Genomic DNA, 27,135 nt, shown 5'->3' with positions numbered 1-27,135 from the left:
CTTCTCCGTTCATCCTGAGGCCGAGTCCCACATACAGCAACTAGAAGGATGTGCAGCTACGACACACAACTATCCACTGGGGCTTTGGGGGGAAAAAATAAAATAAATAAAATCTTTAAAAAAAAAAAAGAAAGTTGCCTGGTGAGCCTGGAAATCAGAACAGGCATAATTAATTATCTATATTTCATAATTGGGATTAACCTGCCTCAGGGTACCTTTTAGGGATCAGAGAACTCGTTTCTGGGCCATGTGCCCTTCACACTAGACAGGGGTTATATGACCACTGCCAATTTTCAGTTCTTTGAGCTTCCTTTTTATATCATCTAGTCTAGTGATTCTCAATCTCAGTATGGCTGGGTACATCTATCTACCATCCCACTTGAAAGTCAGTGCATGTAATTATGTAATAGTAGATGTAACTGGTAACAGAGTGTTATCTATATGAATGGTGTGGTGGCTGAAAGAGGTTAAGAGCTCCTGGACTGACCCTCGTCTGTGTTTACATAGCCTAAAATGGTATAATATAAATCACTACATTCATCATCTTTTTACTACTACATTCTTGGCCTACCTTCAGAAGTTGTGACCAGTTCACCTTGATAGGAGTGGACCTTTACAAACTCTTAAAGCATATGTTCACTGCCAGTCTCTTGGTTTACTTTCACAGGTGACCGATTACCTCTACTGAGTCTACATACATTGTACCAACTTAAATCTCACCCTATTTCTGTTATTTTTAAATGCTTGGTGTACATTATGTTTCCAATATCTGAAGTTTTCTTCATTGCATTTTCCTTACTATCAAGCAGTGTTTGCAGGTACTGATAGTATTTTATTACGTTGCCTTTCCTATGAGGGCAACTGCCTAGTCAAAATTCTGAGATTTAATATCAAACTGCTAGGTCCATAGTGATGAAGAAATTTTGAAATCTGCAGTATAAATGTAATGGTAATGAAGTAGAATAAAAATCCTAACCAAAAAAGGAGAAAACTATTGCCTTGGTTTTGCAAATTAAAGTTTCTTATATTTTTCTCACTGGATTCTTATATTTAAACCCTGAGAGAGTTTTCCAATGTGGTTAACATTTCACCAGGGCAAAAGACCTAGTAATGACTGGGCAGAAGATAAAAGTGTATTTTAAAAATAAGCTACTGGTGAGAAAACTTTTCTAACACATATGAGAGCAAAGAGCTAATTTTCCATCACCACTACTTACTAACTGTTTGATGGGAGGCAGAGGAAACTCTGTGCCTCACGTTCTCATCTGTAAAATGGAAATAATAATCCTGCTTCATAGGGTTGTCCTGAGGATTAACTAAAGCAGTTGGAAATATGCCTGGCACATGATAAGCATTTAATAAATGTTAGCTCTTGTTATAATTGTTCCCCATATGAAAAAAGAAATCTTAAAAATCAAAGGGAGGGCCGGCCCCGTGGCTTAGCGGTTAAGTGCGTGCGCTCCGCTGCTGGCGGCCCGGGTTCAGATCCCGGGCGCACACCAACGCACCGCTTCTCCGGCCATGCTGAGGCCACGTCCCACATACAGCAACTAGAAGGATGTGCAGCTATGACATACAACTATCTACTGGGGCTTTGGTGGAAAAATAAATAAATAAATAAAATTATAAAAATCAAAGGGAAAAAACCCAATAAAATAGAAAAAATAGACAGGAGACATGAATGGGCTATTCACAAAAGAAATACAAAGGGCCATTAAACAAGGGAAAAGAAATTCATCTATATTGTTAAGAAAGAAATGCAATTAAAGTAACAGTGGGATATATTTTTTTGCCTACCAGATTGGCAAAGTTTGGAAAAATTGATAATGTATGGTACTAGCCAGGGTGTAGGAAAAACATTCTAATATGGTATTGGTGGAGTGTAAATTGCTATAATAATTTTGTAAGATAGCCTGTTAAAATTGAAAAGACTCATCTTGCCTTGTACAAATGCACAAAAATATGTGCAGGAATATTCGTTAAAGCACTGTTTGTAATAGTGAAAAGTTAGAGTGACCTACACAGCCATAAAGACTGGTTACATTCTATTAGTACTAATTCCAGTAGTTTCCTGAGTACTGACTCTGGGCAGGCACTGTGCTTATGTCTGCAAATCTGTTTACATTCCCTTAATCTTTACCCTCAGCCTGTGAGAGGCATTGGGAGTTCCATGTTATGACCAAAGAAGCTCAGGTGTAGAGAAGTTACTTGCCCAGGGTCCGTGTAGTATGTGAAGAACGTATTATATAACATATAATATAGTATGTGAAAAAGCAAGTTGCAAAACAGTATATATAATATGATCCCTTAAAAATTTTCTTTATGTGTTAATATATGCATCTAAAAAAAAATCCAGAGAGATAAACAGCAAATTGTGAATGTTTGTTTTCTCTTAAGGAGGTGGATTACTGGATTCACTATTTATATAATTTCAGTTTTTCAACAAGCATGTTTTTTAAAAGATTTTATTTATTCATTTTTTCCCCCCAAAGCCCCAGTAGATAGCTGTATGTCATAGGTTCACATCCTTCTAGTTGCTGCACGTGGGACTCGGCCTCGCGTTGGACGGAGAAGCGGTGCCCTGGGGCGCGCCCGGGATCCGAACCTGGGCCGCCAGCATCAGAGCACGCACACTTAACCGCTAAGCCACGGAGCCGGCCCTACAAGCATGTTTTACTGTTATAATTTTTTAAAAGACTTTTAAAAAATCAAGTGCATTTTTTAAGAAAAAGCTAAGATTTTCACTTTCTTCCTTCTGTCTTTTAGGTGATTCCAGTGAATTCTGCAGGCTCTCCTGTCGGGGACGTGCCGTTCATCCGGTCAGGATTGCTGGGATTTGTAGGGCCGGTAGGTGTTGCTTTCATGCTTGTTTTGGTGCATCTGATCCAAATATTTGTACTTTAGTTCACAGAACAGAACAAATTTTGATTAGTTCGAGTGTTACAAGGATGCTTTTATATTTAGGACAGTTCCTATAAGAATGTCATAAAACGAGTTAATATTTATTGCTTCTGTTACCCAAGTTCATTTGACTCCTTCAAACTAAGTCACTCTTTTTTTATTTTCAGAACTCTTTTCACTTATTCTTGCTGCCTTTCTTTGATTTGATTAATATGTTTCAATAAGTTAGAAGAGTGCTGAAAAAGTTTCTAAAGGAAACCATAGTAAATAGTGTACAAAGCATTTTCATACCAATCATCAGCACTACACCATGTGTGATAGTAAATTCTTTGAATGAAAGAAATTTGTTTTTCAGCAAATGGTATTTATAGGCACTGGGTTTACAGAGACAATTAGGATGTAAAACCTGTTCTCAAAGAGCTCACAGTTAGCTTTATGAGCCAACAAGCAAGGCAGAGAGCCAGATCATAAAGGGCTTTGCATGACATAATGGAAAGTTTGGATTTTATTTTGTAAGTAATAAGCATTCATTATCATAGTTAAGCCCATATACCTTCATCCATCTCTAATTACCACCTTACCCTCTCTGTCTTCTCTTAACAGCTTAAGTTATATCAGAAAAGATCTAATTTTATTTATTTCTTCCCCACTATTTATGGGGGCAGTGGAGGTGAGGGCATACCTCTAAGAGAACCTCTCTCCTAGAAAAAGAAGTCTATACCTACTGTCTTGACTTCTTCACTCAGCACCAGGAAATTCTCAAAGACCCAGCTCCGTTTAGCTTACCACTCCACTAGTGAGGTCCAAGGTGGAGCTCCAGCCATCCCATCTGTATTCCAGGAAACAGGACAGAGGAAAGGGTGCAGTCTTACTATCTCTTAAGGAAGATTACCTGAAGCTGCTGAGCAACACTTCCACTTAACATCTTATTGTTCTGAACTAGTCACATGGCCATCTAGCTGCAAGGGAGGCTGAAATGCAGTCTATTTTGGTCAGCCATGCCCAGCTAAAAATTCTATTACTGTGAAAGAAATGGAGAAGTCCACTTTGGGGGACTAGCCATGACTGTCTTGTACTCTTTATTTACTTCCTGTAGCTCTTTTCAGACTGTGTTGGAAATGGCTGGTTCTCTTCTGTCTTCTGGGATGGTCCAGTAGCTTCTTGAGACTAGAGGTTATGTCTTACTTACATAGGTCGGTCAGTGTACTGCCCTACATTGTGCTCCCTAAATCAGTGAGTGACATTCACGTGGAAATGACTACTATTTAATGATAATTAAATATATGTAAATGGTCCAAGAAATTTAGGAATTCTGTAACCAATGGGAAAAGTTAATTTATTGCAAATGAATCTGGGGGAATTATTGATAATAATTATATTAAGTAATAGATAATAAAATTATTTATACAGCCTTTTAAAAGGGGCATTGATAGCAGACTTTCCTGCAGCCCTGTTGTCTTCCTGGAAAGGAGAGGCTCCTATAATGTTCCTTAGACCTTTCTTTCTTTTTTGTTTTTTGAGGAAGATCAGCCCTGAGCTAACATCTGCCAGTCTTCCTCTTTTTTTTTTTTTTTTTTTTTTTTTGCTGAGAAAGTCTGGCCCTGGGCTAACATCCATGCCCATCTTCCTCCACTTTATATGGGACGTCGCCACAGCATGGCTTGCCAAGCGGTGCGTTGGTGCGCACCCGGGATCCGAACCGGGGAACCCCGGGCCTCCGCAGCGGAGCGCGAGCTCTTAACCGCTTGCACCACTGGGCCAGTCCCTCCTTAGACCTTTCTTTATTAGCCTATTTCTGATATTGCCAGATGGAAACAACATTACCCGTATAAACCTGAAACAGTCCTTCTCACATTAAAACTGTTTTAATCTCTTCCTAATTCCAGTGTTAAATGAATTAATGTTTTTCTCCTCTGTATCCATCCCATGAATAGGTACAGAAGATGAACTAGCACATAATCATGGCTGGGAAAATAAACTGTGCTTGTGTGGAATCCTGGTTGCTTTCTTATAAAATTCCTCCCTAAGAATTAATATGAATGGATTCCCTTCTTATATACTGTATGACCCCATTAATTGTGAGATGCCACTGACTTCCCCACTGATTTCTGAGATGTCGAGATGTGAAACACTTTCTTAGAATCCATAAAATATGGTACTGTTTTCTTTCTTATATTTTTGCTGAGATCTATTTCAAGGCAGGAAGTAAAATGTCTGTTTTAATTTAAATTATGTCTATTTTAATTTAAATTATGTTTAATTTTAAAAATGTCTATTTAAATTATGGAAATCAAGGTAAATCGTTGTTACCTTTCAGGGCAGCTTGGTGTTTGTAGTTGGAAAAATGGATGGGTTACTGATGGTTAGTGGTCGAAGACATAATGCCGATGACATTGTTGCTACTGGATTGGCTGTTGAATCAATAAAGACTGTTTATAGAGGAAGGTGAGTAGTATGAAGTTCAAGTGTTAGCAATTCCAGTGAACTCTAAATATATCTTTATAGGGTGATTTGAGTTGTATTCTGTAGATTCTCTTTCCAAGTGATTAGGTTATTTTTGGTTACGCATAACAGAAACTGGGCTTTGTAATTCTCAATTAAGGTAATTGAGAGGAATAAGACATTAACATATCCTGTATTTTGGTTTTTAATCATCACTATTTGTTGAATCCTGAGGACTGAGAATTCTAAAACATTGAACTTCCTACGTTCCTTCAATACAGAAATAGTCTCAGTCTAATTGAGATGGATGCTACTCTGTAGGAGTTTTACATCTAAGAATTCTTTCTCTTACTCATCTCTAACTAAATTATACTGTTTTAATGCAGAGGTTGACGTGATACATAAGTGCTAATTTCAGATTCCATGGATGAAGTCAATTACATATCCTTTTTTATTTGCTTATTAATTCAAGAAAAGATATTTGGTACATATTTGAGTAATTGATGTCCTATTTACAGTGATGGACATATGTTGTTAAAGCAGTCTTGGTGTCCCTTTAAAGTAAGAAAAATTAATTAAACCAATAAAGAACCAATTCCTGAATTGTGTAATTTATTGTAGTGGTGTGGCATCGTGTGAGATGTAAACTCCATGGGGCACTAGACCTTCTGTCTTTGGTCACAGTTATATCCCCAGTACTTAGCACAGTGCCTGGCACATGGTAGGTGTTCAATAAATATGTGGATGAAAGGAAGGAAGAAAGGGAGATGGTCCGGCATGCTGGCGTATTCAGCTCTCCAATGGCTTCCCCTTCTTTTATGCATTCATTCAACAAATATTTATTGGGTGCCAGCTGTATGCCACTGTTTTAGATGCTCAGTCTCTTCCCTTGTGAAGTTCACATTCTTGTTGGGGGAAACAGTTTCACATAGGGAAATAGATAACACGTGAGATGGTGATAAGTGCTCTGCAGAAAAAACACAAGGGGGTGGGAGTGGGCTTGCTGGTTTATATAGGGTGGTCTGAGAATGCCTCACTAGTAAGGGGACGTTTGAGCGGAGACCTCACTCAGAACATCCCCCTCCCTTTGGCCTGCCAGGTCCTCCGTGGCCGCCCTGGCCTGGGTCTGACCTCTCCCCACCACTCTCTGCTTCACCACTCTGCTCCAGGCACACTGGCCTTCTTGCTGTTCCTCAAACCTGCCAAGCTCGTTCCTACCTCAGAACCTTTTCGCTTTCCGTTCCTTCTGCCCGGAAACCTCTTCCTCCAGATCTTCGCATGGCTCGCGTCCTCACCTCATTCAGGTCTCTGCTCCAGTGTCCGCTCCTCAGGGAGGCGCTCCCCAACCACCCTGCCTTCATAGTCCACCCCCTGCACACCACTCCACCTCCTTACCCCGCCTTAGTTTTCTCCCAGTGTATTTTACAACGTGACATTATTTTATATTGATTTGTTTGTCCTGTCTCTCTGAGACGCAAGCTCCATGAAGACAGGGACTTTATCTTATTTATCGCTGTGTCCCAACATTCACGACAGTGGTGCTTAATACATGTTATTTGAGTCCTCGTTTTGATGGTAATGATTGTGACATTTTCTTTTCTAAACTACTCATTCCTGGGTAGTGTGGTGGGGCTGTCCCCTCTCTGTGATTCCAACCGAGCAAAGCAAATAGGACTGGTTGTGAAGGGAGTGCTGATGTGTCTGATCTGTCTCTCTTAGAATTGCTGTGTTTTCTGTGTCTGTATTTTATGACGAGCGCATTGTGGTGGTTGCGGAACAAAGACCTGACGCTTCTGAGGAAGATAGTTTCCAGTGGATGAGCCGTGTGCTGCAGGTGAGCGTACCTGGGATCTTGGTCCGGGTGGTATGGCTTTGTTGTCAGAGGTGGCAGCAACCACTGCTTAAGCATTTTCTTTGATGGGCCAGTTATGCTACTTTATTTTCTTCTTGCTGATCACTACTCAGATAATCTGGGTACTATTAGCAAAATGAGGTAATTGATACCATTTCTCCTTGTGGACCACATAGTATTTTTCTACTCCGGTTGCCAAGAACACATCACTGACTTGCCTCAGCAAATTCTTTAACTTTTTTGTGGCTGCGTGTTTACTACTCATGAAAGTTTTAACTGTCCATATGTGGAACACATCTTTGACAGTAATCAATCCGTTTGTCAACAGCTACAATCTTAGGCTATAAGTGGTGCCTAGAGTTCGAGGAATCCAAGAAAATAAAAGCTGTTGTTCTTACTCTGAAGGAGCTTTAATGTGGTGTTAGAGATCTAGGTGAGATAAACCATTAGGGAGAGAGAGAGATTTGGCTCAGTATAAGGGATATATTTCTAGAGGGGGCAGGGTAGAATGATGAAAAGAGCCTAGTCTTCATTTAGAATCACAGATTTTGAATCCCAGCTTCACTCCCTACCACATATGTGCCTTTAGGTAAGTTACTTAACCTCACTGAGTTTATTTCCTAACCTGTAAAGTGGGGATAAAATTATCTATATTATAGAGCTATTGGAAAGATTAATTGATAGTAATTAGATAATTAATTGAAGTATTTAGTGCCTGCATTCAGTAAATGATGATAGTGATTATTAACATCAAAAATAATAACCATAAACATAAATTCCAATAAGGAGTTTAGAGAGGCCTACTCTATCTTAAATAACATTCCCTTTTACTCTCTGTCCCCTCACTCTTCTTTATTTTTCTACTTAAACCATTTATCACCATGTAACTATGTTTATATTTATTGTTTTCTACAAGCACTGTAATATAAGGCCCGTGAAGGCCAAGACTTTATCTCTTCTGCTCCCTGCTCAATCCCCAGAGCCTAGAATGTCAGCATGTCATCATAGTAGGCTGAGTAAATATTTGTTGGATAAGTGGATGATCCAAAGAAAGCATGGACTATCCTTACCATAGCAACTTACATGTTATTGGGAGTGTTCCCAACGTCTATAACTTGTCTGCTTGGGGCATTTGGACTTATTAACTGCCAGTTAGCAGTAATGTAGAAATGATGCAAGCATGAGATGAGTGATGGGGCTAGATGACTCTTACGATTTCTTCCCATCTTCAGGATATGTGATTCTGAATTATCAGCTGGTATAGCATAGGCTATTTGTGGTAGAAAATGAGAGAAAAGAAAATCTACTGAAGATGGACTAGACAGAAAAGACTATGAAGAAGGTGGGACCAGGCTGATCTCTGAAAGATGGCTAAGAATCAGGCCTGCAAAGAGAATACTTTTTTATACTGTTCGTATTTTCAAACAAACTGCTTATTTCATTCAGAGTGAACTTTGGGGCATAATGGTAGAATCTTGTGGTGAATTACACATTTCTTCCTATTACAGGAAACTGAAAAACTCCCCAAGATATTGGTTACTTTTTCCTGGAATTAAATTAAAACTAGCTTACTAATGCAAATTCTTCTAAAAGTCATTTAGGGTCTGATTTGGGCATGAAATAAGGGGCATTATTTCTCCATCTCTGTAGCTTCTCAGCTTGGGGCACTTGGATCCATAGTAGAGCAGTAAGGACATCGTATGTTCTGCAGGTTAGAGCTCAGAGGTTGTTTGATTCCGGGTCCATGTATAATATAAACTGAATACCAAATTCAGCACCTTCTGAGGAAGGTAGTGAATAGATGACTTACCAGATGGTGTATTTTCAGTAGAAAATCCAGAGTCGTATTTAAATCAATCATTACTTTAGATCATATCTGGTAATAGAAGTAATATGAGGTAAACAACGTTAAAAAAAAAAGCCCTGGGGGCCGGCCCTGTGGCGCAGCCGTTAAGTGTGTGTGCTCCGCTGCTGGCGGCCCAGGTTCACATCCCGGGGGCACACACACCGCTGGTCAGGCCATGCTGTGGCGGTGTCCCACATAAAACAGAGGAAGATGGGCACGGATATTAGCCCAGGGCCAGTCTTCCTCAGCAAAAAGAGGAGGATTGGCATGGATGTTAGCCCAGGGACAATCTTCCTCACCAAAAAAAAAAAAGCCTCGGCATTTTATGACATCTATTTTCTTAGGGTGTTTAGGAATTGCTCTTATATAAATATAGTCATAGAGCATGGACTCTGGAGTGAGATTCCATGAGATGTAAATCCCAGCTCCACCAAATTTTTTGCCTCAGTTTCTTCATCTATAAAATAGAGAATTAAACCTGTAAAATGGAGATGGTAACATTTCCTACCTTGTAGGATGGGGTGAGGACTGAATGAGATAATAGAGGTAACTTGTTCAGAGTAATGCCTAACCTGTACTCAGATCTAATAAATATTTGCTGCTGTTATTATCCTTAGCTAAAAAAGTACGCTTGTTGAAGGAAAGACATTTCTTAGTTAGTTCTGACTCTCTCATGTCAGGAGTTTGCACTGGCAAATGAACTTCATGGAGTCCTGTTCTCCTGCAGTTCTGGACCCTCATGTCCTGCAGTGCTCCCCACTGTGTCTTTCCAGTGCTCCACCCCGGGTCCTGTAGTGCTCCACCCCATGTCCTTTAGTGTTCCACCCCGGGTCCGGTAGTGCTCCACCCCATGTCCTCCAGAGCTCCACCCTGTGTCCTGTAGTGCTCCACCCTGTGCCCTGCCAGTGCTCCACCCCTATGCCCTGCAGTGCTCCACCCCGTGTCCTGCCATATAAAATAGAGATTAAGGGAAGATTTGCAATAGTTTGGCCCCATGTGCTCTCTGACATCAGTTGGCATAAAATGTGCATAAAATTGCACATTGTACCAGCTATTTTACAACTGAGTAGCCACCTTTTGAGTAATTGCTCTTACACGTGTAATGCTTTTCAGAAGTAATTTCTAATTTTTATTTTTGTACTTGTAAATTCTCTAAACAAAGGTAATTTTAATTAAAATAAATTTATAAAACCCCAGCAATTCAGGTCTTTTCCCATAAAAAATGATGGGTCATAATCGTTCCAAAAGGTTAGTAATACTGTCTTCCAATTTGTAAAGTTAGATGCCTCAGATTGGTAATATTTTTGAAAATTTGGGACCCAGGCTTTTCAAATTGCAACTTGTCTTTTTTGTTGTTGTTTTTTGCTTTTCCCCATACCTATCAACATAGTTATTAGGAGCTCACCTTCAATGAGTCTTTCCAAAGCATGACTCTTTATGTCTCTCTGCACTCATATTTTATCACTTGATATGATAGTTACTTAAATTATGTGAACACAGTAACAAGAACAACTGACATAAAAGATGTAGAAGCCAGCACAGCTGGCGCTCCGCACGTGTGCAGGTACGAGGCTGCGAGCAGAGGCGCAGTGAGGGAGCTGGTGGCCTCCAGGCCCCAGCGTGAGGCGGGCCTTGCCCAGATGCTTTACAGAGGGGATCCCCACTACAGAGCTTCTGTCATGTTCATAATAAAAATACTTTGCTTCTTTTTAATTGAGCTGTGTTGGACAATGAAAATATTAAAAGAACCAAAATAAATTTCTGGGTTTCTGACGTCACCAGAGAGAACATATTGAGGTTTGTACGTCAGTAGCCGCCTCTGACTGTTTAGATGAGACCTTAGTCCTCTTCTGTAGCTCTCTGCCGTCTCTGAAAGGATTAGCTACCTTTACATGTGTGGGAGCTCAGTAACCTACGAGATTCTAGATCTAAAATGGTTGGAGAAAGAAAAAATCCTAGAGTAAAATAATAGATTATGTTAGGAGGATGTAAAAGGTAGTAAAATTAATCTCACTGAATATTTCTTTTGTATTTTTCTAGGCAATCGATAGCATTCATCAAGTAGGGGTTTATTGCCTTGCTCTGGTGCCTGCCAATACATTGCCAAAAACTCCACTAGGAGGGATCCATATATCTCAGACGAAGCAGCTCTTTCTGGAGGGATCTCTACATCCTTGCAATATCCTCATGTGCCCACATACGTGCGTGACTAATTTGCCAAAACCCCGGCAAAAGCAACCAGGTAATATGCTGGCTTTGAAGACATAACGTTAAAGTTGTAGCTTCAGGAAGCTGAATTCTTTCAGCATGATTCTGTCTCTAGAATTAGGCTTTACAAAGGTGCATAACACAAGTATAGTGTCAGCTGACTGAAGGCAGGGAGAACTGAGACCCTGCAGAATAGGCTTCTCTGGGTTTACTATTGGCTCCCTCTTCTGAGTAATCCTCAGGAGGTGCCTCCATTTACCCTGGATGTAAGGTATGGCATCAAGATGATCAGCATCCTACTTGTTGAAGTAGAATAAAGCAGTCTTAAAGGGAAGATTCTGATCATAAGAATACTTAGTATTTATTGAGAGCTTGCTGAAAGCCAAACACTAGCTAGTTTTTACATTTTACAAATGTGATCCTAAAGCTTTGTCCCTGGCTGTGGAAGGTAAAGTTCAGAAAAGTTAAAAATTGTGCCTAAAGTCATGTAGCTAGTCATATAGCTAGTTAGTGGCAGAGCTGAGATTCACACTAAGTGTGAGTGAAATCCCCACCCTGAATTGTTGTGTTATACTGGCTTTCTGTTGAGCATCTCTTACCTAGAGTCATCCCTCATTCCTTTTTAGCTCTAGGGGTCTGATTTGGGTCTATAACACCACTGGGGAGCAAGATCCCTAATTCAGAAATTTTCTGGATTATAAGCACAATATAAATAGCATGTTCTGCATTTGCCATATTCTGATGAATTCAAGATGCAAATAAGAGTATGTGAATTGTCATATGGAAAAGAGAAAAAAGCCAAATACTCAATTTCACCTGTTTGCCTAATTTCTGACCAGACCTAAGTTATAGAGCTAACTGAATAGGAGGCTAAACGCATGACTAATTGGTGATGAGTCCTGTTAAAATATCTGTTCAATCCAACGTGAAATCAGTAAGTTTTGTTGATGCTTTTTCATTTTAATTGAGGAGTTAATGAGAGGCTCCTCATTTCTCCTATGCCTGAAAACACATGAGAGCCCAAATCTGGCCTTTACAGATCCCACTGCCACACACACACACACACACACACACACACACAGTACATGAGCACATCAGCCTCCAAATGTGTTGGGAAAAGAAGATAACAATGGGAAGTGTGGCGTTCAATTATATTTCTGTGAGACAGCTTTTGCTGAAAGGTAAACATGATATACTATAATAAAATGTAAAGTGAGCCTCTGACCATCTAGGATAATTTTATCAGGGTATTAAAATGTTAATATACTGTGCTCCGCAGTGGTTACTTCAGTGGTCTGGTGGCTGAAGATCGTATCACAGTTGTTTATCTAGATATTATTGTCAACTCATCAACTAACCTTATCTTAATAACATGTATTAGAGCTAAAGCATATAGGATATTTATCAGTTTCTGCTAATGGAAATAAGAGTTTATGGAAGCTGATATTCTAAAGGGATGGTCAAAATCAAGATGTCTGTACATTACTAATTAAGAAATGTATAAAAAGGGGGCCAGCCCGGTGGCGCAGTGGTTAAGTGCGTGCTCTCCAATGCGGCGGCCTGAAGGTTCGCTGGTTCGGATCCCAGGTGCGCACTGACGCACCGCTCATCAAGCCGTGCTGTGGCGGCGTCCCACATCAAGTAGAGGAAGATGGGCACGGATGTTAGCCCAGGACCGATCTTCCGCGGCAAAAAGAGGTGGATTGGCATTGGATATTAGCTCAGGGCTGGTCTTCCTCACAAAAAAAGAAATGTACAAAAAGAAGTATTGTTCAAACACATTACCTGCCTAAGTATCTGACAGATGTATAAGACACACAAATCCTTCTCCATCTCAAATCCTGTTACACTGAGGTCCTACATTCACTTGTCATATGAGTAAAATCCTGTTTTAAATAGCATTTAATCTAGGATTCTTTTAACGAATCTTTTCATGTCATAGTAGATGCTTGAAAGATGCTTAGAGACATAGTAGATGCTTAACACATGGCTTTTGCTGACCAGATTTCAGCAAATTTTGTTAAATGATAAAACCTGTATAAAAGATTGATTCCTGAGCCCCCATAGGCATAGCAGCCACCTGTCTGATGAAAGCATTAGGTTTGGATCCTGTATTTTTGCTGTGTGTTGTGATTGCCTTGCTCAGATCTTAGTGGGGTGGATATGGGTCAGACCACAGCAGTTTGAAAATCACGGCATAGCTTCGGTGGGGATGATGTGGAGACAGCATGAGAGGCTGGGGTTTATGAAGAATACAGGACAATGGAAATGGGTAGGAGTGAGGTAAGAAAGAGAGGAGAAGAGAAGGAAGATAGAAAAGGTGTCAAGGCAGCCCAGGGACAAAAATCTCATTGAGTTGCCTACTGGAGCTATTGTGTAAAGAATGGGAATGTGTTAGGACTGGTTTTGGCTGCAAGTTTCAGAAAAACATAACAGCTGCTTAAACAAGAAACAAGTTTGTTTCTGTCTCGGGTAAAAGAAACCCAGAGCTAGGCAGTCCAGATCTAGGATGGAAGCTCCTCGGTCATTGTGGTTCCAGCTTCCCATCTTTTTGCTCTTTTGTTGTGTCAGTCAACTGTTGTTATAGATATGCTGCATAACAAATAACCCTAAAACTCAGGAGCTTAAAATAAGAAGCATTTATTTTTCACTCCTGGGATGTAGATCTGCTGAGCTTGGCTGGGATCAGCTGGGCTGGGCTTGGCTCCAGGCTGTAGGTTGGGTTCAGAACTGTTCCATGTGTCTCCTCATCATGGGACCAGCAGCTACCTGGGTCATTTTTTTCTCAAGGCAGATGGCAAAAACAAGAGGCAAGCCAACCACACAAGCATATTTAAAGCTTCTGTTTGTGTCTTGTCCCCTAACATTTCATTGTCCAGAGCAAGTCGGACCGTGTCCAAAGTCAACGGAGCAGAGAAGTATACTCCTCTCATGTAATCACAGCAAGGACAGGCAGGAAAGGAAGGATTGTAAGAAAATGAAACAGTCTGCCACAACCATCTTTGGCCTACTGCCTCAGGGTCCAGTTAGGCTCCCTGACCTCCAGCCGTCATTCCTGCATTCCACCTAGCAGGGGGGAGAAAAAGGCAAAGAAGGAAATACTCTTCCCCTTTAAATATTTTCTAGAAATTGCACACATTACTTCCCCTTACATGTTATTCTCCCACACTAAAGAATATAGTTTTTATTCCAGGCGTTTGCCCAACTGAAAACTAGGGGTTCTGTTTTTAAGGAAGAGGAAAAGAATAGATACTGGAGTTTGTGACTAATGGTCTTTGCCACAGGAAATTTATAGAGTTCTGTGGGAAAAATAAGGCATATTTATAGGTACAGCAAAGTGTCAGCAATTAGCCTCCGAGGTGTGATTGCTTTCAGTTACTTTTCACTCTTTGTGACCCACAGACTCAAGAAGTGCACACAGAAGGACCTCAAGAAATTGCTGCTGAATTGTTTTTGTTGTTTTAAACTACTCTGAAAAATTCACTTTTTAAAATGTCATGCCTTTATTAATTTTACAGTGTGAATCCAGGAATAGGTAATTTACACAGTCATGTACACTGAGTCCCTGCCTTTGTAAAACTAACAGGATATATCTGCAGCTAACTGTGCAGTTTCTTAGGAAGGAGTTTCATATATTATACTTAAAATTACAGTAGACACTTTGTAGACTGAAACCGTTCAGCAGGCAGAGTGTTGGAGTACATTATCCTTTCTGAGGTTTTTTTTAAATTTTTTTTAACTATTTTTTTTGTTTGTTTTTTTTTTTTTGGTGAGGAAGATCAGCCCTGAGCTAACATCCATGCCAATCCTCCTCTTTTTTTTTTTTTCTTTGCTGAGGAAGACTAGCCTTGAGCTAACGTCCGTGCCCATCTTCCTCCACCTTATGTGGGACGCCACCACAGCATGGCCTGACAAGCGGTGTGTCGGTGCGCACCTGGGATCCGAACCCGTGCCACCAGCAACAGAGCGCACGCACTGAACCACTACGCCATGGGGCCGGCCCTTTAACTTTTTATTTTGAAATAATTTCACACTAACAAAAAAACTGCCAAATAATTCCCTTATACTCCTTACCCAACTTCCCCAACTATTTAAAAGCGATTCTATGATTTAAGTAATTTTGTTCCAGCTGTTTCAGTACATTTATGATGAACAGATTTTGGCAAAAAAAGTTATTTAATATTAATCCAAGCATAGCATCAGCATTATTCAAAGCTCAACTGGGGATAAGTTTTATCTTTTAGCCATCTTCTTAGTTTGATAAGTTTGAGTCTTAATCTTTAAGTGACCACGGAGAAAGCAGCACCCGAGCACTGGTTTCCTTGAGAGAGGGAGAGGTCTCCCTACCCATATACCTTCCCCTGGATTCACCAACTCTTAACATTTTGTTTTAGTGAACTCTTTGAGAGTAAATTGTTGCAGGCATCATGACGCTTCACCCCTAAGTATTTCAGCATTGTATCTCCAAAGAACAAAAACGTTCTCCTTAAATTTTCCTAATCAACCACAATGCCATGATCCTATTAGGAAATTGATCCTTAATATAATGCTGTCATCTATGCAGTCTGTATTCAGATTTCTCCACTTGTTTGTTACAGCTGATTTTTTAAAAGTCCAGTATCCTCTCAAAGTCATGCACTGCATTTGGCTGTCATGTCCTTTAATTTAAAAGCTCCCAACTTTTATTTTGTCTTTAGGACACGGACCTTTTTGAAGAGCCTGGGCCAGTGGTCTTGCAGAATGTCCCACAATCTGGATTTCCTTATTCACTTTTAATAAATCCCTTCTGATAGTCCTGATGAACTCACTCGCAGTCCTCGTAGATGGCAGATTTCTTTCTAGACCACACGTTCACTACTGTTAAGCGCACTTTTAGGGTTGCATCGTGATTGGAGCAGATGAAATTATTTATCAGTAGGAACCAATGCGGCCAACTGTCCTCAGAGTGAAAACTTCCCTATACCCAAGCTACGGGAGCCCACCTGCCCCCTCTGCCCCCCCAATCCCTGTCTCTCCTGTGGTCCTGTTTTGTTTTTTCCCAGCACTTCCTGCTACCTGACATCATTTATTTGTGTACAGTTCTCCTGCCGTATCTGCACGTTCCACATCCACGGATTCAACCAAACATGGATGGAAAGGCCTACAATGGCTGCGTCTGTACTGAACACACACAGACTTTCTTTTCTTGTCATTATTCCCTAAACAATACAGTGTAACAACTATTTACATAGCGTTTACATTGTATTAGGTATTATAAGTAATCTAGAGTTGACTTAAAGAATACGAGAGGATGTGCATAGGTTATATATACTAGGCCATGTTATAAAAGGGACTCAAACATCTGCAGATTTTGGGATGGGGGGGCGGTCCTGGAACCAGTCCCCCGCGGATACCAAGGGACGACCGTATGTACTTATTGATTGCCCTTCCCCACTAGAGTACAAGCTGTTGTCTTGTTTGCTACTGTGTTCCCAGTGCCTGGAAGAGTGCTCAGTCAGTATTGTTGAATGAACGTTTGAACCAGTTTTGGGCAGTCTGGCAATGCTTTGAGGGTATGTAGCTTGAGTTACCATCTCCAGAGAGTTGATTTTTGCCTTTACTTACAGGTGTAGGCCCTGCTTCTGTGATGGTTGGGAATCTGGTTGCTGGGAAACGCATAGCACAAGCTGCAGGAAGGGATCTCGGGCAAATTGAAGAGAATGATTTAGTCAGGAAGGTGAGTGTTCAGAAGCATTGATTTCTACAAACAAGTCAAGGACAGAACTTACACTTCAGGTAACAGAGGGGGGATGCATTGTCCAACTTCTAGAAAGTTGCTAACCCTGATTCTTTTTCTGCTTTATGACTTCAGCACCAGTTTCTGGCGGAGATTTTGCAGTGGCGAGCCCAGGCAACTCCTGACCATGTACTCTTCATGCTGTTAAATGCCAAGGTATGACAAAGTCAGTTGTCTGTCTAATCAGCTGCACATTGTGAGAGTATCTTAGGCCCTCTTGATTTCTTTCTTTCATCATAAAATTTTTATTGCCAATTCTGAGGAAGGAGTTACTGTTTTCTCCTTGTTTTGACATATGAGCATAAATTGTGCAGTCACTTCAAGGTTGAAATGGGGCTTCCTGGGGTGTTATTTAATACTGTCTCTTCTTATGTTACAATCAAGTCGTCTTTACTCAGTTCTGATAGGAATGGTGGGGACAACAGTGAATTACATAGATCTGCAGATATATAGAATGCATTGTGTCATGTAATTTTTTACCAAGTTTGACTTTTAATTCTTTGATTTATGCCAGGAATAAAATGACTATAGACCAACATTTTAAAAACCAGAGTTATTTTTAGTACATACTTAAATGATTTATTGCTAACAGATAAAAAATAAATTGAAAATTATTCAGCAGTACATTTAACTACTGCTTTCTAATGGATAGTTCACTAGAATATTGTATTTTTCTAAGTTATGCATTCTGTGGGAGTCTGCTAAGATTTGTTTGAATGGCTGAGTCAGAGGCTAAAAGTACTGTGACCATGGCATATAACAGTATTCCTCACCAGCAGGGGCAAGACTGGAGGGCCTATTGGAATCTCTTAGGGGACTTACCCAAATTGCCCCCTTCTGCCCCATCCCCCTAGATTCTGATATTGATATGTATAAACACACACACACACATGCATACATATACCTTTGAGAATTTATGCAATGGTAGAACTTAATGGTAGGAATATGCTGTGCATCCCAGAGAAAAGTCATTAAAAATTTTTAGAACCATTGCTCAAAGATTGATTAGGGTCTTTGCATTTCAGCAAGAAAATGTCAGTCCAGCTTGTTCCTCACTCTGCTCCCAAGCTTGGCTACAGTTAAAATCATAGCCCTGTGAGGGCTGGCTCCGTGGCTTAGCGGTTAAGTGCGCGCGCTCTGATGCTGGCGGCCCGGGTTCGGATCCCGGGCGCGCCCCGAGGCACCACTTCTCCGTCCAACGTGAGGCCGAGTCCCACGTACAGCAACTAGAAGGATGTGAACCTATGACATGCAACTATCTACTGGGGCTTTGGGGGGAAAAAAATGAATAAATAAAATCTTTAAAATCATAGCCCTGTGAAATCTGTACCCCAGATATTTGTTAGTGAGCATAAGTTCAAATTTCCTTCTTGGTCAGAGAAGTAATATATATGGCTGACTAAAGGACATGTAGTCCGTTTATTCTTCCGCATATTATAACATTTTACCTTGGATTAGCCCACACCACCAGAAAGCTTAGTAACCATACATCATTGTTCCCTCATGCTCAGAAAATTGTTTTTCCTGAAGTTTAGTTTGCTGCTATACCATGGACCAAGATGAGGAGTGTTGTAAGAAATGGCCTTAGGAATTTGACCCTGACTTTAGCCAATGGGATATTAATTTTAGCGTTATAACCTTAATGTTCAATGACAGGCAATTGACTAAATAAATTATGGCATACGATGGCGTACAAAATACAATATAGCCTTTCAAAACAGTGTTATAAAAAAATATTTGATGACCCAGAAAATATTCATAATGAGTAAGTAGAAAAAGTAAGATAAAACTTTAATGAATAGTTGAGTACTTACTGAAGACCCTGTCCTGGGTGCTTTATATTTTACAGTTCATTTTATTTTATTTTTTATTTATTTATTTTTTTTAAGATTTTATTTGTTTATTTATTTTTCCCCCCAAAGCCCCAGTAGATAGTTGTATGTCATAGCTGCACATCCTTCTAGTTGCTGTATGTGGGACACGGCCTCAGCATGGCTGGAGAAGCGGTGTGTGGGTGAGCGCCCGGGATCTGAACCTGGGCCGCCAGCATCGGAGCGCGCGCACTCAGCCACTAAGCCACGGGGCCGGCCCTCATTTTAAGACTGAGGAAACTGAGGCACAGAGACATAAAATAACTTGCCTGAGGTCGCAGGGCTAGTAAGTGGTAGAGCGAGGAGATTAGCTCTTTCACTGGAACCCAAACTGGCTTCAGAACCCCCCTTCTTAGCCAGTGCCCAACACAGCCTGTGGCAGATAGTATAAGAGGATGCCTTTTTTTTTAATGTTGCTTGTGAATTTATGTATAATATATACTCATTTTTTAAAAAACAGGGAAATAGGGGCCGGCCCCGTGGCATAGCGGTTAAGTGCGCGTGCTCCGCCGCTGACGGCCCGAGTTCGGATCCTGGGCGCGCACTGATGCACGGCTTGTCAGGCCATGCTGTGGCGGCATCCCACATAAAGTGGAGGAAGATGGGCACAGATGTTAGCCCAGGGCCAGTCTTACTCGGCAAAAAGAGGAGGATTGGCATGGATGTTAGCTCAGGGCTGATCTTCCTCACACACACAAAAAATAAAAAAATTAAAAACAGTAAAATATACACTGAAATGTGAATAGTGGTTACATCTTGTATTTATCTGTATTTTCCAAATTTTCTATACTGAACATGTACTATTTTATATTAATGAAGCAAAAAAGTTATTTTTAAAAGAAACAGCTCAGTAAAACTTGTTTTTATTGTGAGATTTTTTTAAGTTATAAAGTTACAATAATTAAAACATTGTGGTATTGGCATGATAAAGAACAATTTGGTATTATCCAGTAAAGTTGAAGACAGGCATACCCAGTGACCCAGCAATTCCATTTCTAAGTCTATACCTAACCAAAACTCATTATGTTTGTGCACCAGGATACATGTACAATAGTAAGTGTCCATCAGCACTAGAATGGATGAATAAACTATCATATGTTCATGTGATTAAATACTATACGGCAACAAAAATGAATGAACTACACCTATGCACTGCAGCATAGATGACTCTTAAGATAATGTTGAGAGAAAGAAGCAAAGCACAAAAATATATACAGTACAACTCCACTTGTATAAAATCAAATATTTCATGGGTGGTAAAAATATTTTAAATAAAATAAATCAGCGATGAACGTTAAGAAGTCAAGATAATGGTGACCTGTGGAGGGAAAGAGAAGGCTGGGCCGATGGGCCTCATGGGGGTGCTTTTGAGCTGCCATCAGTGGTCTTTTTCACATCATGCTGGGTCTTACACAGAGGCTTGCTGTATAATTTTTCATTAAGCTGTACATTCATATTTTATGCACTTTCCCATTTGTGTGTTATATTTTACAAGGGAGCAGGCGTTAGCCCGGTTCAGTGAAACTTGAATCAACAGTAAGTTGAGGGCCGGCCCCGTGGCTTGGTGGTTAAGTGAGCGCGCTCCACTGCTGGCGGCCCGGGTTCGGATCCCGGGCTCCCACCGACGCGCTGCTTCTCCGGCCATGCTGAGGCCGCGTCCCACATGCAGCAACTGGAGGGATGTGCAGCTGTGACACACAACTATCTACTGGGGCTTTGGGGGGAAAAAATAAATAAATAAAATCTTTAAAAAAAAAAAAACAGTAAGTTGAAGACTCGCAGGAGAGCTTATTCTCAGGACCAGGAAGAGTTGGCCATCTTCTATCTGCTAATCTTTATTATTAGCTCGTGGACTCTGATTCATTGTGACTGTTTTTGTTTCCATCTTTGCTGTTAGAAAACTCAGAGCCAAACTTGTGTTTCATGCACAGCAAATATAGGAGACCACATAGCCGGTGTTTATTGTCCTGACCTCACTCCTGCCCTCATCCTGCTTTTGTTTCCTTTATTTTTCCTCCCCCTCTTATTTCTTCATTTAGATAAAAAATCCCTGTGTATTTTGAAAGCTACCTTAAGACAGACTATAAATACTTATGTTTGATATAAGTTAATGTTGCTATGTTGCTATTCCCTGACTACCTTCAGACATTGAAAAAGAAAAGGAATACTATACCTGTCTTTTGGTACTCAGGGAATTTTCACTGAATTTGATAACTTGCTAAAGATAATCATCCAAGGCACCAGCCTTTCATATAATGTTTTTATGTGTGTGTGTGTGAGGAAGATCAGCCCTGAGCTAACATCCATGGTAATCCTCCTCTGGTTGCTGAGGAAGACTGGCTCTGAGCTAACATCTATTGCCAATCCTCCTCCTTTTTTTTTTCCCCAAAGCCCCAGTAGATAGTTGTATGTCATAGTTGCACATCCTTCTAGTTGCTGTACGTGGGACGCAGCCTCAGCATGGCCGGAGAAGCGGTGCATCCGTGTGCGCCCGGGATCTGAACCCGGGCCGCCAGTAGCGGAGCACGCGCGCTTAACCGCTAAGCCATGGGGCCGGCCCTCATATAATGTTGAATTGGCATATTTGTTACTGTTTTATTTCCTTACTGAGCTTTGACCCACTTATACTTTCTTCTGTTTAAAGGGCACCACTGTGTGCACAGCCAGCTGCCTGCAGCTTCACAAGCGAGCAGAGAGGATTGCGTCTGTTCTTGGTGATAAGGGACACCTAAACGCAGGAGACAACGTGGTGTTGCTCTATCCGCCTGGTAAGTTTGGGGTTGGTAGGCTAGACTTGAGCTCCAATACTAGACTACGAACTGTAGGAGGACAGGAACTCATGGCCGCTGTGTATGACCACGTAGGCTGGTCCCATGGTAGACTTCCCAACTCCAGGAGCCCGTGCACATGGGCTAAGGTGTGAACCAGCCTCACTTCCCAGAGTTGTGCAGCACAATGTTGTGTTTACTCTTGTATTTCCACTGTCTAGCTTAGTGCCTGGCACTGTGGTAAATATTGAATGAGTGAAGGAAGACTTCCTGACTTTTGGAAACCCTCAAAAGACATGCATTGTTTCTAGTGGTGTTCAGGAATGGGACCATTTCACCTAGTTTCCAAAAGGCTGTTGTGCATGAACTCTTTGACTTCACATTCTTCATATCATGATTAATGTTTGGTATTCGTCAGTTGCTACTTTCGTCTTCCATGCTCTAATTTAAATCAACAACCTTCTCTTCACAGTAAGAGGGACTAAGAATTATTTGATCCTAGTTTGATGTAAATATTCAAAATTTTAGGTAAAATATCTGAGTTGTCCCTTTCTTTATTCTTCTGCCACGTAACCCACTCGTACATCCACCTTTTTTGGTCTTTTATCTCCCTTCATTTTGCTCTGTGATTCTTACTATGCTATTTTATTTACATTGATACTAAGATTCTTTAGAAGGTCATCTGGTAAAAGAATCCTCCGGTGTTCCTGTGAGATTGTCTTCCATCCGCCAGTTAATGACGTGGTGATGGACCAGAGCACTTCCTGGAGGAGGCCCCCCTCCAGGTCCTCATGTTGCAGAGTCTTCTTCATGTTGAGTCACACTTTGCCTCCCTAAAACTTGCACCCTTTGATGGAGCAGCTTCTCAGAAGTCTAATTGCTCTTCACCTAGCGGCCTTCTAAATATTTAGAGGAAACTCGCAGGTTCTTCATGTCTCCTTTCCCATTCTTTTATTTCCCCAGGTCAGCATCCCTAATTTCTGCAGTTATTTCTCCGAAGTAATATCCAGTAATGATATCAAAATACCTTCTTCAAGTATCTTTCAAGAGTTTTCTTTACTTTGACTTTCTTTCTTGTTACTTATTCTTGGCTTCTCTATATTTTTTTAAGTTGTTTTACATGCTTTCTTCTTTACCTTCTAAATTTAAAAGATTTCTTCTGCTAGGGTCTCTATTAAATTATGGTCTAAATAACCCATCTGGCGCATGATTTATTAAACTGGTTTGGTAGGTCTGCCTTTTAGTTTCTCAGTGGTACTAGGCAGCTAAGTGCCTCTGTCTTGCAGGCATCGAGTTAATCGCGGCATTCTACGGCTGTCTGTATGCGGGCTGCATACCTGTGACCGTCCGGCCTCCTCATGCCCAGAACCTTACTGCCACACTGCCCACTGTCCGCATGATTGTGGATGTGAGTACCAAAGGGACCAGAAGTCCCGTCCTGCCCCTCATGTCCCCTTGCTCCCCACAACAAGTATTTTTTGAGCAAAAGAATATATATATATCTTGCCTGTCCTCATCCTATAAAATCTAGATTCAGACAGTTAAGGATCCTTACTAGTTTTTCAGTTTTGTTGAGTCAGGAAGCCCAATCTGTCTCCTGAAAACTACCTCCTTTTCCTTAATCTGATCATAGTGACCAGCATTATTCAGTGAAGGAACGTGGGAAAGTGGTTACTGGTGAGTTACAGAATTGTGTGCATTTATCGTGAACATTAAAGAGGCAAACATTAAAATCGTGCTCTGGAGGTGATAGAAGTTTCTACAGGATATGAGAAGTTAAGAAAATAGAATAAATCTGTTTTGCATCAGATCCTAATGTAGTTTAAAGCAAAGAGTTACAAAATTCCAATTTATGTAACATTTGTTTATCTAAGAACTGCTGCGCTGCCGGCAACTGGAGCCTGCAGCATAAAACCTGCATTCACCATAGGCGATTTTATTACAGAGTTCAATTCAGCAAAGTGCTCTTGTCAGATTCTGCAGGGTGTGCCAGAGCAGTAGGGAGGGAAGTTTCCTTCATTGACACAGTTTATGGGGGAGGTTGGTCACTTTGCATTTCCATGTGCAGGTGAGCAGGAAAGCTCGGTTTCTGTGACAACACAGAGTCCCTCAAATTCAGAGTATGTTCTGGGTCTAGTAAGTTTCACCATTCACTAGACTATTGCAAACACTAGCTCCTCCAGAGATGATCTGACTCTTCTCATTCCCTGGGCACTACAAAATCCATGTGTTTATTTTATTATGGCCTTCATGAAATCAAAAGATCGTGGGATTCATGCTGAGATTATAGATATGGAATATTTGAGAGTCACTGTTGTAAACAGTAACTTGTGTTGTGAACAAGTCCGCCATTCTGAGACAATTAAGTGTTAGTCATTTCCAGAGGACAAATGTGGAGAAAACACCGACCTCCATTGTCCTTTGAAAAACTGGTCCTGCCCTGCCCGGTATGGTGTGCGAGTTGCTTTTAGCAGCAGCCAGAGCCTGTGGTGCTCCGTGGGGGCTCAGCCTCCAGGTGCTTACTTCTGTCCACTTGTTCTCTAGGTCAGCAAAGCAGCCTGCATTCTCACCACGCAGACCCTAATGAGGTTACTGAGATCCCGAGAGGCGGCGGCAGCTGTGGATGTGAAAACCTGGCCAACCGTCATTGACACAGGTGAGAGAGACTTCTCCAGAGCTGTTGAAGGAACAAGAACATTCACTCCAAGATTTCCTAGATTCTCATGCTGAAGGTGTTTACACAGCTCTTATGTCACAACACTTCTACCTGCTAAGACAGAGGCAAACCTAATATTCAGTCAGCTTGTGTTACCAAAGAATTGGACACTGCAACAACCAGATGCAAAGAAGCAGATCACAGTATGCCAAGAACTCTTGAAATGAAAAGTGTCTTGCTGTTACTCTTGGCACCATCCAAAGGTGGTTAGGTGTTTATGCTGGATGTGACCATGTACATGTAGAGCGATATAAAATATTGAGAAGATCTGATCCTTGACTTCTAGACATGATATAGTCGAAACAGCATTAGACTAGGAGCCAGAAGGCCTGGTTCTAGTTCGAGCTTCAGTACTTGTTTTCTGTGTAACCTTGTCTGAGATTACCCTTTCCTAAAATACTACCGACCCTTGCCTGATTCTCATGTTTACTGAGAATATCAAATGCAATATACAGTCAGCCCTCTGTATGGCGGGTTCTGCATCCACGGATACTGAGGGCCGACGAAGAGACTTGAGCATCTGTGAATTTTGGTGTCCTCGGGCATCCTGGAACCAATCCCTTGTGGATACCGAGGGATAACTGTAATATGAAAGTACTTTGAAAACCATAAAGTCATGGATTTTAGATGATATGCATAGTAAAGAAGGGGGCGAAACCCAGGGCTCTCTGGAGAATGGTGGTGTAGGGCAGAGTGTGTGTTTTGGAGTCAGGCAGATGGGGTTTAAGTCCTGATACTCTGTTACTCTCTGAGTATCCCTACTACCTTGGGCAGAACTATCTATCCAATGGGGGGCTATAATAACTACTCCGTGGGGCTGTGAAGATTAAACAGCATAATGTAGAGCACCTCGCATGTAGTCATCGTCATAACGCCTTCTGTTGAGTCCTTACTGCCTGCCAGGCCTCTCACGTGCATTACGTAGTTTATCCTTACACCAGCCCTATTAGATAGCAGCTGTTTGTATCGTCATTTTACAGGTAGGAAAACTGAGGTGCAGGGAGGTTAAGTAAGCAGCAGAACTGAAATTCAAACCCAGTCAGTTTGGCTCCATTCCCAGCCTCTTAACCATGAGTTTCCTCCCTCCCTGTTTTTGGTAAGTACAACACAGTATCCACCTCAGGAACATTTACATGGGTTTCAATGCAGGGATCACATGGATTTGTGGTTATTGTGTGCCAGATGCTAAACTGGATCTTTGCATTTGTTACTGAGGGACATAAGCACAGTCGTGTATAATATATAACAGGTGGCTTGTGCTAGTGTTAATGATGCAGGTACATCTACTGTGGTTATTGGACTCGATCACATTTCAGGAAGACCTGAAATGGGCTGTGATACAGACAGCAGGAAGGTTTCTTCAGGCACATGAGTGACCCTGCCCTACACAAAGGTGGCTTGAAGGTGATAGAGAAAGTCTTTAGTTTAACCAGAGATGGGCGCCCAGTGATACAGAGATTTAAAAGTCAGAGTCAGAGTTGTTTCTCGATCCAGAAAGCCAAAGGAGTCGTTGAAGAGGCATGGTTGGGCCAAAGACATCCTTGGTTTTGACATATTTATAAAGCAAATTTGGGGAGAAAGGAGAGATATATAAATAAACGAGCAAAAGAAAATAGGAATCCTGGGGGCTGGCCTGGTGGCGTAGTGGTTAAGTTTGCACGCTGCACTTCGGCGGCCTGGGGTTCGCACGTTTGGATCCCAGGCGTGGACTTATGCACCACTCATCAAGCCGTGCTGTGATGGTGTCCCATATACAAAATGGAGGAAGATGGGCACAGATGTTAGCTCAGAGCCAATCTTTCTCAGCAAAAAGAGGAAGATTAGCAACAGATATTAGCTCATGGCCAATCTCCCTCACCAGAAAAAACAAAGAAGAAAATAATTCCTAACTCTAGATTATCATTCTTAAAAATCTGCCATGTTAACCTGGAGAAAAACAACTTTTAAAGCAGTCCATGATTAATATAACATGTACTAGACTGTAAATAATGAACTCTAACTGGAAACCAGTATGATAACAGCAACTAAAACTTTTTGCGCATTTAGTCAGTTGTTTTCAAAGTGCTTTATCTGCATTAACTGTGCAATAATCTATGAGGGTAGCTAGTCTTACCATTTTAGAGATCAGGAAACAGACGTATAGAGGTTAAATAACTCCAGGGTCACATTGCTGGTAAATGGCGGAGCTGGGATTTAACCACCACCAGTCTGCTTCCTTAGTCCGTGTTTTCCACTACTGTGTTGTAATACCCTCACTAACCTTCTAGTAATTATGTTTACCTGATGTAGGTTTGCTTGCTTACACTGTCTAGTGGTGTCCCACCTCTAGGAGTGACATGCAAGCTGCTTGGTTAAATACGAGAAGCTTAAGCTTTAGCAGATCCCAGCAGCTAAATTTGGCCATAGCAGAGCCACAGAAAACCAGTTGAAGAGCAGTGATTTTCATGTTCCAACATGTGTGATTGACATCAGGTTTTTCTTTTCATTGCAGATGATTTACCCAGGAAAAGGTTACCTCAGCTGTATAAACCACCTACTCCTGAGATGTTGGCTTATCTTGATTTCAGTGTCTCCACAACTGGCATGCTTACAGGAGTGAAGGTAGAGTAGTCTGGACGTATTCACTCCCTCCCTGGATGCTGGTAAGGTGCCAGGTCTGCAGAAAATAGAGATGGCCGCTGCCCCAGGGACTTCAGATGTAGAGGCCAACTGGTTGTACCAGTGACCAGTAGGCGGAGGATCAAGGGTCCCTGCT

The 27,135-nt window shown here is 41.2% G+C and overlaps 1 protein-coding gene across 3 annotated transcripts in view; it reads left to right on the top strand.

The window, feature by feature from the left end:
- DIP2B (DIP2 acetate--CoA ligase B (putative)) overlaps positions 1-27,135 on the top strand; it is a 212,838-nt gene that overhangs the window by 168,198 nt on the left and 17,505 nt on the right. For all 3 annotated transcript variants that reach the window (XM_004429014.3, XM_014786452.2, XM_014786451.2), the window contains exons 20-29: positions 2,767-2,847; positions 5,219-5,346; positions 7,063-7,177; positions 11,082-11,283; positions 16,856-16,965; positions 17,101-17,181; positions 21,541-21,664; positions 22,951-23,072; positions 24,209-24,320; positions 26,872-26,981. In XM_004429014.3, coding sequence (XP_004429071.1) covers positions 2,767-2,847; positions 5,219-5,346; positions 7,063-7,177; positions 11,082-11,283; positions 16,856-16,965; positions 17,101-17,181; positions 21,541-21,664; positions 22,951-23,072; positions 24,209-24,320; positions 26,872-26,981 — 1,185 coding nt within the window. The remainder of the gene's footprint in view (positions 1-2,766; positions 2,848-5,218; positions 5,347-7,062; positions 7,178-11,081; positions 11,284-16,855; positions 16,966-17,100; positions 17,182-21,540; positions 21,665-22,950; positions 23,073-24,208; positions 24,321-26,871; positions 26,982-27,135) is intronic.

Source organism: Ceratotherium simum, chromosome 17 (genome assembly GCF_057802395.1).
Source record: "Ceratotherium simum simum isolate JZ-2026a chromosome 17, ASM5780239v1, whole genome shotgun sequence".
In the NCBI taxonomy this organism is placed as follows: domain Eukaryota; kingdom Metazoa; phylum Chordata; class Mammalia; order Perissodactyla; family Rhinocerotidae; genus Ceratotherium; species Ceratotherium simum.
Note: the sequence above shows the minus strand (reverse complement) of the source record. Positions and strands in the feature narration are given on the sequence as shown.